General features: G+C 55.2%; 2 protein-coding genes across 2 annotated transcripts; one reads left to right on the forward strand and one right to left on the reverse strand.

Moving 5' to 3' along the window:
• Positions 1 to 767: 767 nt before the first annotated feature.
• Positions 768 to 7,195, forward strand: CTHT_0037750 (malonyltransferase-like protein; the record flags this gene model as incomplete). Its single annotated transcript, XM_006694134.1, has 2 exons — positions 768 to 5,967; positions 6,027 to 7,195. 2 exons carry the CDS (start codon positions 768 to 770, stop codon positions 7,193 to 7,195), a joined length of 6,369 nt encoding a protein of 2,122 aa, XP_006694197.1.
• A 1,770-nt stretch (positions 7,196 to 8,965) lies between these two features.
• Positions 8,966 to 10,619, reverse strand: CTHT_0037760 (uncharacterized protein; the record flags this gene model as incomplete). Its single annotated transcript, XM_006694135.1, has 2 exons — positions 8,966 to 9,269; positions 9,385 to 10,619. 2 exons carry the CDS (start codon positions 10,617 to 10,619, stop codon positions 8,966 to 8,968), a joined length of 1,539 nt encoding a protein of 512 aa, XP_006694198.1.
• Between the last annotated feature and the right edge of the window lie 6,509 nt (positions 10,620 to 17,128).

Here is a 17,128-nt window from a genome sequence, read left to right on the forward strand (position 1 = left end):
GCAGCGCAGGCGTCACCGACTGGAAGATCGGGCGACAGGGGTTGGGGGGCTGCATCACAGTGCCGCGCCTCCCCAACAAGATCCAAAAATTTTGGCGTTCCGCAACAAGAGCAGTCACGATTTCGCGGGCGGCTTCTGATTCGGTTAATTTTGTGTTGAGTGAGAGGCCAATATCTCGTTCCCGTCCGTCTTTTGCCGTCTTTTGCTCCCCGGTTTCCTTCCCAAAGAGGGTCGCTACTCCAGAAAAGGTGCAGAGCCCATCATTCTCATCAGTGTCGATTGAAAGCCAGGAGCCACACCTAGGGCCCGACTTCACCCATCTCTGCCCCATACCCCTCGCCCTGGCCACCTCTGATATACGTGCTGCTCCCTGGACAGCCGTCAGGCAGGGCTTCTTCCAGAAAACACACACCCACTTCTAGACGCCAGCCAGTTTCAATTCTGCTCTTATTACCGTCCCCATCGTCTCGAGGACTCTCAAAGCTGCGGGGCAGTCATTCATTGCACGCTTCTAGACACGCTCAGCCAATCTAAGGTTGGGTACTTCCGAGATCTCTCGTGGTGGCCGTCTTTTGCAGTCCGGTTTGGTATGTTTGAACCCCTCTTCACCGCCTGCTGCAGCCCCGCGTTCCTGAATTGGACTCTGCTGTTGCTGCCCGTCTGTCGTACCCCGCATTGGGAGACGAAAACATAGAGAAACATCGAAGAATGAAAGCTAACCGGTCTCGAAAAGCAACGAGCATATTAGATACCCCCCAATCATCATAATGTACGGCACTGGAACCGGCCCTCAGACGGGCGCCGTGACACCCCGCTCTTCGGCCTCTTTGCGGCCACTCACTCTTTCTCATGGTTCCCTCGAGACCTCATTCTTAATACCAACCGGTTTGCACTTCCATGCCTCCCGGTTGAAGGACGAGTTCATCGCAAGCCTGCCCCCGCCGACAGATGAACTGGCACAAGATGATGAGCCCTCATCGGTCCCCGAGCTGGTGGCAAGATATATGGGGTACATTGCCAACCAGGTCGCCGAGGGTGAGGATGACGCGCAAGGGTCTTACGAGGAGGTGTTGAAGCTCATTCTCAACGAATTTGAGAGGGCTTTCCTCCAAGGCAACGATGTCCATGCCCTGGTTGCCACTCTCCCTGGCATTGACGCCAAGAAGCTGGAGGTGATCCGCAGCTATTTTGCTGCCCGCGCGGCCACAAACAGGGCCATGAGAGCCCATCAGTCGGCTCTGCTGCGGGCTGCGGAAGAGGGAGAAGCCCGCATCTACAGCATCTTCGGCGGTCAGGGTAACATTGAGGAGTACTTCGAAGAGCTCAGGGAGCTGTACAAAACGTACCCGTCTTTCGTGGGCCATCTCATCGTCTCTTCTGCAGAGCTCCTCCAGATCCTGGCCAGCCATCCCAGCGCCGAGAAGCTCTACTCCAAGGGTTTGGATATCATGCACTGGCTGCACAATCCAGACGCCACTCCTGATACCGACTACCTAATCTCTGCGCCCGTCAGCTTCCCCCTCATTGGCCTTGTGCAGCTCGCTCACTACCAGGTCACCTGCAAGGTCCAGGGCCTGCACCCCGGTATTCTCCGTGACAGGATTAGCGGGACGACAGGTCACTCCCAGGGCATTGTCCTTGCTGCCGTGACGGCAGCCGCGGATTCATGGGAGTCTTTCGAGGACTTGGCCAAATCTGCACTAACCATCCTCTTCTGGATCGGTGCGCGTAGTCAGCAGACGTTCCCCAGGACGTCGATGAGCCCTTCCCTGCTCCAGGAGGCGATTGACAATGGCGAGGGCACTCCTACCCCAATGCTCAGCATTCGGGACCTTCCCCAGGCGGAGGTTCAAAAGCACATCGACCAAACAAACCAATACCTGCCTGAGGATCAGCACATCTCGATCTCCCTCATCAACAGCCCCCGCAACCTTGTTGTGTCGGGTCCCCCGAGGTCGCTGTGTGGTCTCAATGCCCAGCTCCGTAAGGTCAAGGCTCCCACAGGTCTTGACCAGGCCAGGATCCCCTATTCCGAGCGCAAGATCCGTTTTGTGAACCGCTTCCTGCCTATCACTGCGCCCTTCCATAGCAAGTACCTGGCCGGTGCTGCTGAGCTGATTGCTGAGGACCTCAAGGACATCTCAATTGAGGTTGAACGTCTCGGCATCCCTGTCTACGACACTAACACTGGCGAAGACATTCGGCAGACGGTCACTGGCAACGTGGTTCCTGCTCTGATTCGCATGATCACGAATGACCCGGTCCACTGGGAGAAGGCTACTGTTTTCCCGGAGGCGACCCACATCCTGGACTTCGGCCCAGGCGGCATCTCGGGTCTGGGCGTCCTGACCAGCCGCAACAAGGACGGCACTGGTGTCCGTGTGATCCTCGCAGGTACCGTTAACGGTACCGTCGCGGAGGTCGGGTACAAGTCGGAGTTGTTTGACCGTGACGAAGAGCATGCCGTCAAGTATGCCGTCGATTGGGTCAAGGAGTACGGTCCGAGACTCATCAAGACGTCATCTGGTCGCATTTACGTCGACACCAAGATGAGCCGTCTGCTCGGCCTGCCCCCGCTCATGGTGGCCGGCATGACCCCTACCACCGTCCCCTGGGACTTCGTCGCCGCGACCATGAACGCCGGCTACCAGATCGAGCTGGCTGGTGGTGGTTACTTCAATGCTAAAATGATGACCGAAGCCATCTCCAAGATCGAGAGGGCGATCCCTCCTGGCCGTGGTATCACGGTTAATCTGATCTACGTCAACCCTCACGCCATGGCCTGGCAGATTCCGCTGCTTGGTAGACTCCGTGCCGAGGGTGTACCTATTGAGGGTCTCACCATCGGTGCCGGTGTTCCCTCGATCGAGGTCGCCAACGAGTACATTCAGACTCTTGGCCTCAAGCACATCTCTTTCAAGCCTGGCTCGGTCGACGCCATCCAGGCTGTCATCAACATTGCCAAGGCCAACCCCACGTTTCCCGTCATCCTCCAGTGGACTGGTGGCAGAGGTGGTGGTCACCACTCGTATGAGGACTTCCACGCTCCCATTCTCGCCATGTACAGTCGCATCCGCCGCCAGGAGAACATCATCCTCGTCGCTGGTAGCGGTTTTGGTGGCGCTGAGGACACCTACCCGTACCTCACTGGCGCATGGTCGACCAAGTACGGCTATCCTCCCATGCCCTTCGACGGCTGCCTGTTTGGTAGCCGCATGATGGTTGCCAAGGAGGCCCACACCAGCCCTGAGGCCAAGCAGGCCATCGTCGATGCTCCTGGTCTGGATGACAGCGAGTGGGAGAAGACGTACAAAGGCCCCGCTGGCGGAGTTATCACTGTGCGCTCCGAGATGGGTGAGCCAATCCACAAGCTCGCCACTCGTGGTGTCTTGTTCTGGGCCGAGATGGACCAGAAGATCTTCAGCCTGCCCAAGGAGAAGCGGGTTGCCGAGCTCAAGAAGAACCGCGACTACATCATTCGGAAGCTTAATGCCGACTTCCAAAAAGTCTGGTTTGGCAAGAACAAGAAGGGAGAGGTTGTCGATCTGGAGGACATGACATATGGCGAGGTTGTGCGCCGCATGGTCGAACTGCTTTATGTCAAGGATGAGAAGCGCTGGATCGATCACTCGTTCGCCAAGCTCACTGCCGACTTTATTCACCGTGTTGAAGAGCGTTTCACTACTGCTGCTAGCCAGCCTTCTCTCATCCAGAGCTACTCGGATCTCGACGAGCCATACTCCGCTGTCGAGCGTGTCCTTGCCCACTACCCCGAGGCTGAGACTCAGCTCATCAGTGCCCAGGATGTGCAGCACTTTCTTCTGCTCTGCAAGCGTCGTGGCCAGAAGCCCGTCACCTTTGTGCCCGCTCTCGACGAGGATTTCGAGTTCTACTTCAAGAAGGACTCCCTCTGGCAGTCCGAAGACCTCGCTGCTGTCATCGACCGTGATGTCGGCAGAACCTGCATCTTGCAGGGTCCCATGGCAGCCAAACACTCGACCAAGGTCGATGAGCCGATCAAGGAGATTCTTGACGGCATCCACAACGGCCACATCGCGGCTCTCAAGCGCGACCTATACGATAATGATGAGTCTAAGATCCCGACCATCGAGTACTTCGGTGGCAAGCTCAAGGATCCCGAGGTGCAGCTCGACTTCGAAGGCGTCACCATCTCTTATGACGTCCACAAGAACACCTACCGTGTGTCGAACAACCCCTCCGTCCCGCTTCCTCCTTTGGATGCATGGCTCTCTGCTCTGGCTGGCCCCAACAGGACCTGGCGCTACGCCTTGCTGCAGTCTGAGGTGATCGTTCAGGGCCACAAGTACCAGACCAACCCTATGAAGAAGATCTTCGCTCCGGCCCGCGGTCTCTTCGTTGAGATCCAGTACCCCAACGATCCTGCCAAGACCGTTATCACCGTCAAGGAGCAGCCGCGCCCCAACCGTTACATTGACGTGATCGAGGCCAAGCTGGTGGGTGACAAGGAGATCGTTGTCAACCTGATCAAGGATACCAACGCCCTTGGAGAGCCTGTTGCCCTCCCTCTGCGCTTCACCTACCGCCCCGAGGCCGGTTATGCGCCCATCCATGAGATCATGGAGGGCCGCAACGATCGTATCAAGGAGTTCTACTGGCGGTGCTGGTTTGGGCAGGACCCGCTGGATCTGGATGCCCCTGTTACCAGCAAGTTCGATGGTGGCGAGGCAGTCATCACCAGCGAGGCCATCAACGAGTTTGTCCATGCGGTTGGCAACACCGGTGAGGCGTTCGTCGACCGCCCCGGCAAGACCATGTATGCGCCCATGGACTTCGCCATCGTAGTTGGCTGGAAGGCTATCACGAAGCCTATCTTCCCTCGCACGATCGATGGTGACCTTCTCAAGCTCGTGCACTTGTCGAACCAGTTCCGCATGTTTCCTGGCGCTGAGCCGCTGAAGAAGGGTGACAAAGTCTACACGACGGCCCAGGTCAACGCTGTCATTAACCAGGAGTCCGGCAAGATGGTCGAGGTCTGCGGCACCATCACTCGCGACGGCAAACCGGTCATGGAGGTCATCTCGCAGTTCCTGTACCGCGGTGTCTACACCGACTACGAGAATACCTTCCAGCGCAAGGTCGAGACGCCCATGCAGGTTCACCTTGCAACCACCAAGGACATTGCCATCCTGCGGTCCAAGCAGTGGTTTGTCCTTGACGACGTCGCAACTCCCGAGGAGTTCCTGCTTGGCAAGACCCTGACCTTCCGTCTCCACACTCTGGTTCACTTTAAGAACCGGAATGTGTACAGCCACGTCGAAACACGTGGTCAGGTTCTCGTCGAGTTGCCGACCAAGGAGATCATTCAGGTGGCTACTGTCGAATACGTTGCTGGAGAGTCTCACGGCAACCCGGTCATCGACTACCTGCAGCGCAATGGCCAGTCCATCGAGCAGCCTGTCAACTTCGAGAACCCTATCCCACTTGGTGGCAAGGCTCCTCTACAGCTCCGTGCACCAGCATCGAACGAGACCTACGCGCGCGTGTCGGGCGACTACAACCCCATCCATGTTTCGCGCGTCTTTGCTGCTTATGCCAATCTCCCCGGCACTATCACGCACGGCATGTACTCGAGCGCTGCGGTCCGCAGCCTGGTTGAGACTTGGGCCGCCGAGAACAAGATTGGCCGCGTTCGCAGCTTCCACGCTTCCCTCACCGGCATGGTGCTTCCTAACGACGATATTAACGTCAAGCTCCAGCATGTCGGCATGGTTGGCGGTCGCAAGATTATCAAGGTCGAGGCCACCAACAAGGAGACCGAAGAGAAAGTTCTGCTTGGCGAGGCCGAAATTGAGCAGCCCGTCACTGCCTATGTTTTTACTGGTCAGGGTTCTCAGGAGCAAGGCATGGGCATGGACCTGTATGCCAACAGCCCCGTCGCCCGCGAAGTCTGGGATCGCGCCGACAAGTACCTCAGAGACACTTATGGTAAGAAGTTCTCTTTTCATTGCAACAGACTTTTAGTTGTATGCTAACAGTCTCCTCAGGCTTCGCCATCACCGACATCGTGCGCAACAACCCCAAGGAGCTCACGATTCACTTCGGTGGCCCTCTCGGCAAGAAGATCCGTGCCAACTACATGGCCATGACCTTCGAGACCGTAGCTGCCGATGGCAGCATCAAGTCGGAGCGCATTTTCAAGGATATCGATGAGAACACTACGTCCTACACTTTCCGCTCCCCCAATGGTCTCCTGTCGGCTACTCAGTTCACCCAGCCTGCCCTAACCCTCATGGAGAAGGCCAGTTTCGAGGACATGAAGGCCAAGGGTCTGGTCCCGCGCGATAGCACCTTTGCCGGACACTCGCTTGGTGAATACTCTGCGCTTGCTGCGCTTGCCGACGTCATGCCCATCGAGTCTCTGGTCTCGGTAGTCTTCTACCGTGGTCTGACGATGCAAGTGGCCGTCGAGCGCGACGCCACGGGCCGCTCCAACTATGGCATGTGCGCCGTCAACCCCAGCCGCATCAGCAAGACCTTCAACGAAGAGGCTTTGCGCTTCGTTGTTGGCGCTGTTGCCGAAACGACTGGGTGGCTGCTCGAGATTGTCAACTACAACATTGCCAACATGCAATACGTCTGCGCCGGTGATCTCCGGGCTCTCGATACTTTGACCAGCGTCACCAACTTCATCAAGGCCATGAAGATCGATATCGAGCAGATGCGTAGGGAGTATTCGCCCGACAAGGTCAAGGAAGAGCTGGTCGAGATCATCAAGAAGTGCGCTGCCGAGACCGAGGCGAAGCCCAAGCCTTTGGAGCTGCAGCGTGGCTTTGCCACCATTCCTCTGCGTGGCATTGACGTGCCTTTCCACTCAACCTTCTTGCGCTCTGGTGTCAAACCCTTCCGTAACTTCTTACTCAAGAAGATCAACAAGACGTCTATCGATCCTGCCAAGCTTATTGGAAAGTACATCCCCAACGTGACGGCTAAACCGTTCGCTTTGACCAAGGAGTACTTCGAGGATGTCTACCGCCTGACCAACTCTCCCCGTATTGCCCACGTCCTGGCCAACTGGGAGAAGTATCAAGATGACAACAGCACTCTGAGCGCTTCGGTTGCCAACACTTCCAGTGAGACCAATGGAGTCAACGGCGTCAATGGTGCAGTTGATGTGAATGGGCAGAATGGCGTCAATGGAGTGAATGGTCATTAAAGGATTGGAGGATGTTGATCGCGATGGTTTTTACTATGGTGGCATTAAGAGTTGCTTTTGCAATGATTTCGCATAAATATGGTTTTGCTGACGGTAGAGTTTTGTAATTTTAAGGCACCTCAAGGCGTATGGGTTAATGATAGAAAATAGATCTGGACTGGCGTCTTAAACCCCGAGCCCCTAACGTTATGTAGCACGAAAGGTGTTGCTCATTTCCCAAGACTACCCTCGCCGTCTCTTGACAGTTCGCGTGGGAAAGATGGTAGCCAAGTGTACTGCAATGATTGAAGACCTCGACGTACATACAAGAAGTGGATAAAGCGCTCGACTGTTGGGTTGATGCAGGGAACATAAACAACCCTAGCCTTGGTTAACCCTAGACTCCAGCACACTGTATCAACGCGAGATTTCAGGCGCGAAGCAGAGGTCAAGAGAGATGAGATCGTCGTAGTGCATTCAACAAAGGAAATGTATTGTCGTCTAACCGTTTTTCACCCATCGTAAAGCACGAGGGTGAGTTGGATGCTATAGCGGCATGGTCAGCCACTCATCTTTTTGCTCTGTAACTACAATACCCATGAGAGCCCAAGGTATCCTTCCCAAACAAAAAATTTCGTTTCCACGCCATGCGTCCATTTCATGCTAACATATATTCATATCCCTTTCCCTTTGGTTCCCTTTCCCTTCCTACCTGATCATGTACGATTCCAATCTTTCCTGCAAAACACCCGAAAATGACGATGAACAGACTCTCGTGAGAAAACCGACCGGGGTAACACGACAAGGAAAAGCATGAAGAGAAAGCGCCACTCCCCACCAAACCGACTCCGACATGCACCAGCCACCGATGCTCATTTCCTTCCGTTCCGTTTATGTATGCATATGTGCGTGTGCATATATGTATGTTGCCTGAGGTATATATGAGAAGTCATCCATCCAACCAGTGAGCTCCTTTTTTTCGTATGCGTGAGAGCATGAATGATAGTATAACAATCTTCGTTTCATGCTGTCCATCCATCCACGGCTACATTCATAACATTGCATTCAGCGCCGTTGCTTGCGTTTCGTGATAGGTGAAATGAGATGTGAGAGAAGGAAAGGGTGTATGTCGTGAGGGAGTGATGAGGATGAGGGGTATCGATGAGTATGGAGTGAGTATGGGGTGAGTATGGGATGAGTAAGGTAGTGAAGTCCGCCTGTCGACCTCGATGTCAATATCACTTGTTATCAGCACCTAACCCATTGAATTGATCGATCCATGAGTCCCCCTCAAGTCCGATAACGGATGGGGTCTCACTCTCCTTGACGTTGGGCACCAACTACCAACACGTGGCACGGCTTAGGGACCTAGCGCAGTACGCGCTCCCGAGATAGCCGGGCACAGATCGCGAACAATTCCGTCATCTGTTGCAAAATGACAAACTTCCCCGCAAAGTGTCTCCATTCAGGCCCGATCCAATCCAGTCAGGTCGGCTCAGATCGGCTCGGGAAAGGGAGCCAACGCTCGAAAGGGGGGTGGTCCATCTTTCGAAGGAAAGAAAAAAAAACCTTCTGGGGACCAACTCGCCACCTAAACTACCAACGGAAAACCGTCGCCGGCGGGCAGCGGGTCGCTCAAACCCAGTGGTTTCCTCCAAGACGAGCCACAAGCCCTCAAGGCTCGGCCCTAACTCTCTCCCGGACCGAACCAGTACCTAACCAGAAACCACACAGTCACTCACGCCCGGCTAGAACCTCAAACCACCCCTAAAGCAAGAAAGGGGGGGACATTCAGCAGGCGGCAACGGCGTGGGCAAAGCGGAGGTGACTTGACGGAGCGGCGGAGGAGGCGACAGGGACACGATGATGGTGAGTAAGTTGTGGAGTATTGTTCGCAGCGGCGGCACAGCGACGGGGACTAAGCATGCTGGCGCCGCCAAAAACGTGCTGGATGACAGCCTCGAGGGAGATGGGCTTTTTTGGGATCAACGATGACACCGACAGGCGGCGAGAGTTCTTAGGCTTCTTATCAGATTGCCAGCGAGTGATGATGCAGTCGTCGACGAGGGCGATGAGGCCGGTGGCCATGATGACGCTGGATGACAGTTAGCTTGGATTTTATTTTTTTTTATTTTTTATTTTTTTATTATTTTTATTTTATTTTATTTTTTTTTTTGTGTAGAGGAAGGGGAGGAAGGGAGAAAGCTTACTCAGCAACGTCAGTGATGGCCGTCACAACCGACTCGTCAGCAATCCACATGGCGCACGGCGGGATCCAACCGCCGGCATGCTTATCGGCAAGAACCTGGCTTGGTGATCTTGTCTCAGGAACGATGTGAGCGATGGGGACACTGCTGTGACCATCCCGGACAAGATGGAAGGAAACGAGGCCAAGCTCCTTGTCGACAGTACGCTTCCAGTAGTAGCGATGTCCCCACCACTCGAAGACGTAGCGAATGTTACCCCTGACACGACGGCGAGTAACATCGACGCGAGCGTAGTTGCTAAACTCAAGCTTGATGGTGTTGGTCGGCCGGGGCTTCTGGGACTTCGCCTTGCCATGGCGGCTGTCGAGCGAAAGACGAGACAGCGAGAGGTTGTTCTTGGAGTGTACCGTCTCGTTGTCGGCAGCTGTCGAGTAACTTGTGCCGGGCCGGCCGGTTGTCGTCGAGCTGGCTGACCCACGACGAAGCATGGTTGACCTGACGCCGGCACCGCTCAGTGTCTTGAGGGCGGCCGACATGGACTGCTTCAACGTGGGCTTCTCGTTAGGAGAGGGGGCGAGCTGAGGCTTGGGCTCGCGGTACTTGCGCTTCGAGTTGCAGACCTCACGGCCGGAGTCACGGGAGTAGCGTCGCAGGGAGAACTCGCGGTTCACAAGGTCGTACATGCGCAGATGGAAGAGCTGGATGGCAGTCCTCCTCCGGCCGGTCACCACCGTCTCGATCCTCAGATTCATGTTCCCATCGGCGGTGAACTCGTCATGGCGGACGTTGAGACGGTTCAATGAGGGAAAGTATTTGGAGAAATCGTGAGGGGTTGAGACGCGGACATTGGGCTCGACGACACCGGGCTGGTATACTGGAAGGGGCGGGATCGGGTTGTCCTCAATTGCGGAGGACTCATCGATGTCCATGCTGTCCAGGTCCTCACATGACAACGTTGTCGATGCTAAGCTGTCGAGGGATGAGCTATAGAGCGAAGTTGTTGGGCTGACATCGTTGTGGTAGTCGTAGACCTGGCGGGCCTTGTACGATGTGACCGAGGAGGCTTCACTGTCGGTCGACCTCGGGGAGCGCTTGTAGTCTGAGGGAATGGAGGAATAGTACGAGGTCGGTGCCGTTGACTGTGAGCCGTACGAGTCATTACTCCTCCTGCTCCGCGAGTCGTGAGTGGAGGAGGACTGACATGAGGCTTTCCTCCTCTGTGGGATCTGAGAAGGCATCTTGAAGGTCTGAAAAGGAAATTCCGACTGCCTTGAAGGAGGAAAACGAGAGACGGCGTGAGAATAAGCAAATTGAGCGTGAGTGAAGGGTGTGGATGTGGGTGTGGGTGTGGGGGAGGAGCAGGAGCCCGATCCGCCGAGGAGATTGATGGGAGGGCTGGAACGGGGGGCTTATAAATAGGCGAGGTAGGCAGGCGTGGTCGTGGATGCTGTGCTGCAACGAGCCGAGCCGAAGATGGCGAGAGAAACACGCTCGACAGATGGCCACATAGATAGCCAGAGCAGGACGCAAGCAGTAGGTAGGGTAGTGTATGCAAACAATTGGAGATTGAAGGTAGACCGGGTCCGGGATACGGTGCCGAGCGAATGTCGAACGGGACTCGGGGAGACAAGGGAGACAGGGAGACAGGGGTGTGTGTGTGTGTGTGTGTGTGTTGTCTCGGTCGTAGCAGTCAGGTTAGTCAGGTTAGATCGGGCATTAAACGCGGGGATCTCTGGTCCTCTTTGGTTGTCTCTGGTCCTCGATGGACCTTGCTAGTGCTTGCTGGCAGCTGACATCCGGCGTCAACATCAATGAAGAGCAACAACAACAACAATGATGAACAGGGAACAAGTCCCAACCTAGCAGCCAGCAGTTGTCAAAGCAGCGTGACAGAGTGGGATTGGGATGCAGTCGCTGACGCAGTGCTTGTCCGGTGGCTGTCCAGCGGCAGGGCAGGACTAGGGTGATGCGCCGTTGCTGTCGATTTACATCGAACTTCTATCTTAGTGGGGCCCAACCTCCGAGCCTGGTTCCCTGGACTTTTGAGCTTCGGGGGCCCTGGCACCAGTCTCTTGGGCCGCGTGGGAGTCTCCAAACTGCCGGCTGTCGTGGTCGTCTGCGCTTGGCAATCTTGACTGTCGATGGTCGAGTATCGTCGACTCAGAGAGATATCAAGTTGTCAAACGACGGGCAGGCAGAGCCATCAGCCATCCGAGCAATTGCATAGAGCTAACTGTGTAGCTCGCTGCAAGGACCGAGGGGACAGCTGTGACCTGTGCTGTGTGGACAGCCTCTGCTATGAAAACCTTCCTTCGTGACGCACTGCAAGGCAAGCTTGCTGTCGGCCAATGGCCAATGAGCAGAAGGACCGAAGCAATAGTCGTCCAGCTCAGATCAAGATCAAGCAGATCTAATGAGAGGAAAGTTGGGACATCGGGATGTTGGCAAACGAGTAATATTGTAGAGGGGCACAGAGCACACTAAGTAGGCAGGTAATACGAATGGAAGAGGCGGCGCAGGTGAGGATGCCCTGGCACCAGCAGTACAATCCCATAATTCTGCACTGATTGCATTTACGGATCTGGCCTTCTTCCCGCGGCCACATGGCCATATGGGCTATTATGAACTATGGGTTCATGACCACCCATCATTAAGTGCTGCCTCGAACTGGCACTCGCCCGTTGAAGGCCTATGTTGCGACTCCTGTGTGGGGCAGCGAGCAGTGTGAGCAGATGAATGGCGGTTGCAATTGAAGAACGCCATGGACGACTCATCATGGAGGGGCTGGGCGAATGGCGGGGTGGGACCCTGGGCTGGCCGGCGGGGCTGGGAACTTCGCGGTTTTCAGGGCTTTGCGAGAGAGACCGGAAATTTCATTGGCTGAAAGATCGGACAGATGGAGCAGACCTCTGATTGGCCCAACAGCCCACAGCCTCGACCGATTGGGAAGTCGCGCTCTTTTGGCCCTTTGGCACTGCTGCCACTCGCGCAACTTTTCCCACTGGGCGGCAAACTCGCACAGAGAGCGCCTACAGGGACAGGTGAGCGTTTGCCTGTGACCGTGGTACTGTAGGTGACCGTTACAGCGTTAATGGCTCCAGCTCTGCCACACCCTATGTACAATAACGCTGTTGCGACGCTCGCCAGCGGATGAGCCCACCACTAGAAGCTAACGTCCCACAATATTCGCATTTGCTGCGCCGTCAGAAGGTTGTCAGAAACTTTATTCCCCCGAGCATCTGACACCAACAACACAGCATGACTTCGAACGTCATCGATCCGGACGGAAGGCTTATCGAAAATTGCTGACTCAAATTCAATGCCGAATCCGCCAGAACGGAACATTTCGATTGCTCACACGAATTTACCATCCATCCGCAGGACGCAATTCCGGATGGCGACAGCATGGGCGGTACTTTGAGCTCTTCCACATTGCCGGCCGATCCCGGGGGACGATGTCAGTTCGTTCACATGTTCTTGGCCTTGGACAGCTGCTCTGCTCAGCATCAGCACTTTTGCAGCCATAGCTCGCGCAGAATAGAATGATCTGGATGACATGGCAGGTTTTTCCCAGCCGCCCTCCATTCTTGACACGGCTTGGGCTGACACTCTGGCAGTTCACCCCGGATGAAAGAGGGGATGTACTTCGTAAAATCACGGTTGTACTCTGTACTTTGGCGTTGAGATACCTTACCAGCCATCCCCCATCCTCGGACCTCAATTGGCATTTGGCCTCGTGAAAACTTTTTCATCAACAGCAGTGTTGGCGTCGAGGTGCTACCATTGTCGGGTTCCTGGGGCTTGCGTGCTTCGCGCTGCACTGCTGCACGTAGGTACGTGGCCTTCTCAACGCATGCATCACTCATCACTCCCAAAAAAAAAGGTCGGTTGCGTCGCTGCCCGGGTGCCCAACTGCCACCTTTCTGGGTCCCCGCGATGGCTTCAGCCACACAAACCCATCGAGCGTTGAGGCTGCACACGAGGAGCCCCGCGATTGGCTGCAAAAGTCTGGGGATCCCCTAGCACGAACACACGCTGTCAGCCGTCCACTCACGACACTCGGTGAAGTGATCGACAAAGTTGCATGTCTGCCCATCACGCTGCTCCCAGGAAGGCTTCCGTCGGAACGCCGACCGCCGGCCCCGGCGACGGTCGGGAGAGGACCACAGAGTATCTACTAGGAAACCATCGGCGCCGGTGACCTCCCCTCTAAAATGTCGGTGACGGCCGCTGACCGAGCCTCGCACACGACAGCAGCGCGCCCCCCCCCCCCCCCTTTTTTTCCCCCAAGCCACAAGGTCGGGGCTTGACGAGTGGGCCTGCCAATTCTTCAGCCAAGAGAGACGCAGCAACACAACAACGCCGGTGACATCAACAGCCATGAACTCCATTGCCAAATCACCATCCCAATCCCAATTGAGGATCGACGCGACAACTTAGCACTTAGTACCAGGGCCGTCAAGCCCTTGTCACGGCGAGTTTGCGCTTCGCTTCTGCAGCCAGGCTGCACCCGCAGAGCGCAAGATTCGTTGTGTCTGGAGCCAAGTCAACTGCTGACTTGTGTCAAGCTCTCATTCGTCCGCTCCGCCACTTCTTCCCTCGACCCAGCCCGTTGTCGCACGTGTTCAGATACCACGCCATTCGCTCACACTACACCCTCCACGACTTGCTTGTGGAGCCGCCTGCTAACGTCCAACCTTCCAATCACCCACACACACACTCGACAATTTTGCGAGAATTTCCCGTCTGCGACTCCAAAGCCAGGCCAGCTGGCCAGCTCTGGCCCCGAGAATTTGGTTTCCCCATAGAACGGTTCCTGACGGCAGATAGAATGTTCCGGGATCCGTATCCATGAGACAAGCAAGGCTTATGACGTCTGTCCGGGCTCTTGTCGTATCAGGTGTCTTTCTCCCCGCAAAAGGCCCGAGCAACCGATAGGGATGGCATCATGATCTCCCACCTCATGCCGAGTCAATTCCGGTGCCAGCGACCTCTCGTAACTCTCTCTGACCCTTCTCAGCCGACGCTAGTGTGGAGATGTCACCGACTTACGGCATCGCAACCGGGATCAAGGGCAGCGAACGGGCCCGACGTTCATGTGATCGGCCCCTCCGTCTCCTGCTGAACCTGCCGATCGTCATGGACTGATGATGACCGGCATCTTCAGAGTTCGGGACCAACGTATTGAGTATCTCGAGACACTTGTTCGGGTGATGCCGAGTTCCTCCAATTGCGTGGTAGGCGCTCGGTCCAGCAACGGCCCCGCGGCCCGCTCTTGCGCCTTATTCTGCCCGAGCATGTCTGCCAATCGCAAATAACGCAGCTTGCTTCAAGCCCCCCTACACTTCAATGGCTTGCTCAGCAGTTGCTGATTCAAGCAGTCCTGTCAAAGATCCCGCGTTCTGATATGCTGGTTGTCTGTATGGTGACGTGCAAACCGGCCTATCAGAAACAAGACACAGGTGGGAAAAAAAAATCTTTTCAACTCGTTCATCCATTCAATGCCGCGACGAGGGGCTGGAAGAATATGAGGCGCGTCTTGCTATTTTCATTCATCTTCACCCATCCCGCACTGTAATGCAGCCTCGGGTGGGTGACAACGACACCAATTTTGTCTCTTTTTGGTTAATATGCCGTCATTAGTCTGACTTCTAACACTCTGTGCTCAATCCTACCAGATTGGAAACACACACACGTCCTCCCTGTCCGGGTATACCACGTCTGTCAGCGAGTACCAGAACCTGTGTGCCTGTATGCCGTAGGATGCATCACGAACAACTGTTCCAACTCACACATACACACTCAGTCCTAAGAACAGTCACATCACACCAACAGTGAACAGGCTTTCCTCCCTTCCCTAAAACAGCTGAGTGAGCAACGAAATTGTGTGTCCTTCCCATGCCTTGCTGGCTTGACTAGTTCTTTGCCAGGTGTTTTCCCGGTTCCCAATATGGACATCCCTCGATGAGCTTTTCCTCGCGTCTTCCTTCTCGCAGCTTCCATGCCTTACAGGCACTGACACCTGTCGACTCCTGACGGGATGGATGTGGATGGATGAACATGACCTTGGCCACATTGTCTTCCCCTCTGGACTCGTGTCCGTTCTGTACAAGATGATAGACGGAGGGCACGGGGACACAGAACCACACACTCACGATGAGCTGGGGAATTACTTGGCCCGGTAGGGCCAGCACCACGAAGACTAAACAGACCATGATTTCAGTCAACCATTCGTGGAATCGGTCCAGCCCAGCCCAGCGTACGTTGCACCCGTGGCCGTTGGGATGGAAACACGGACACCGGGACAGCATGGTCATGTTGTGGTGACAGCCAGCTCAGCTCAGACTGTGCTGTGTCTTGACATTGACAGGCTCTCCTCTCAGTCACCCTTCCTCTCTGCATGCGCGACTTATTGCTATTGGGCTGCTGGCTCTTGTCTTGGCGCAACGGAAGGGAGGAGTTGGGGGCTAGATGGCTCTTTTCTGGATTCCATCTCGTGGTTGGTGAGTTGATGGACCACGGCCTGATAATTCCCGCGTGGTCTGTTGCTGCCCACGGGTGGCTGTTTTGGGGGAGTGGAAGGCCGGGCTCATGTCTTTTTGGAGGTTTGGATTGGGAGGTTGTGTACAATGTGGCTCTAGACCTCTTTGTGTCCCTCCCTCTTTATGAAGGCTGTCGTTCATTGGGCCTGGGGATGGGGTTAAGACGGAAGATGATCCCCGGTTGTATTGGTGGGTTGTGTGCTTGTGAAATGGAGTCTCGGTTGTGGATCAAGTAGATGGAGGATTCTAGATGGCTGGTGAGTGAGAAATAGCTTAAGGTTGGAGGACGAAAGTAGGTCCGTGCTATATTGGGACGTTGAGAGGGCAAAGCCCTTTTCGCGGGGTTTGAGTAGAGCTTTTTTTTTTTTTTTTCCTTTTTGATGGGGGGATATACACCTCCAAAGTTGCGATTGCCGACCTCCTAAGCTTCCTGTGTACCTCCCTCTGAACCGCAGTTTGTTTAACGTTCGCAAGTGACTTTCTAATAGACCTCTATGACGCCGAGATGAGCACATAACATCAAAGCTACGTCCACCTCCCTATCATGAAACGGATTTCCCCCACATCCCACAGCAGCCATAGCTGTACCAACGGTGACACAACATCTGTTCCCGGTCAACACACGGCAACACCAAGTCTGGGCTGGCTGCTGGCCTTCCCCTCTGACCTCCTCCGCCTGCATGCAACAATCCTGTGGCCATAGGTAAGGCCCGGGATGTGTTCCGAACGGTTAATTCTGGGGAAACAAAGGGGGACTGTTACGATGGACCGAGACACGACTCTGGGGGCGCAGCCTTATGGGGGCGAACAGTAATCATTCTGTCATTCTGTCAAAAAGTGTGTGTGTGAGGGGATTATTATCTCCAGCCATCGTCCAGCCTTCCCGTCCCTACCTGCCCGCCTACGGACCTATCTTGCATTTTGCGTCCGCCTCACAGCACGTCCAGTGCGGCAAACTCCATGGGAATCATGGCAAAGCGACCGCCCTGCACCGAGGGAACATTGAGTAGTAGCATGCATATCCATCTTCTCCGGGATCGGCCTTCGAACTCAGAAGTTTGTATCATGAAACTTTCGGAAGACCGGAGAAGCCTGATACTGTCTCGGCCCGGCATTGAACCGAGTGGGAGGGCTGTGTTGAAGACGGCCGGAACTTGGTGCCCTTGATGCTACCTATGTTAACTTGATATATTGTACCGAGACAT

The sequence above is a fragment of the Thermochaetoides thermophila genome (genome assembly GCF_000221225.1).
Source record: "Thermochaetoides thermophila DSM 1495 unplaced genomic scaffold scf7180000011816, whole genome shotgun sequence".
NCBI lineage: Eukaryota > Fungi > Ascomycota > Sordariomycetes > Sordariales > Chaetomiaceae > Thermochaetoides > Thermochaetoides thermophila.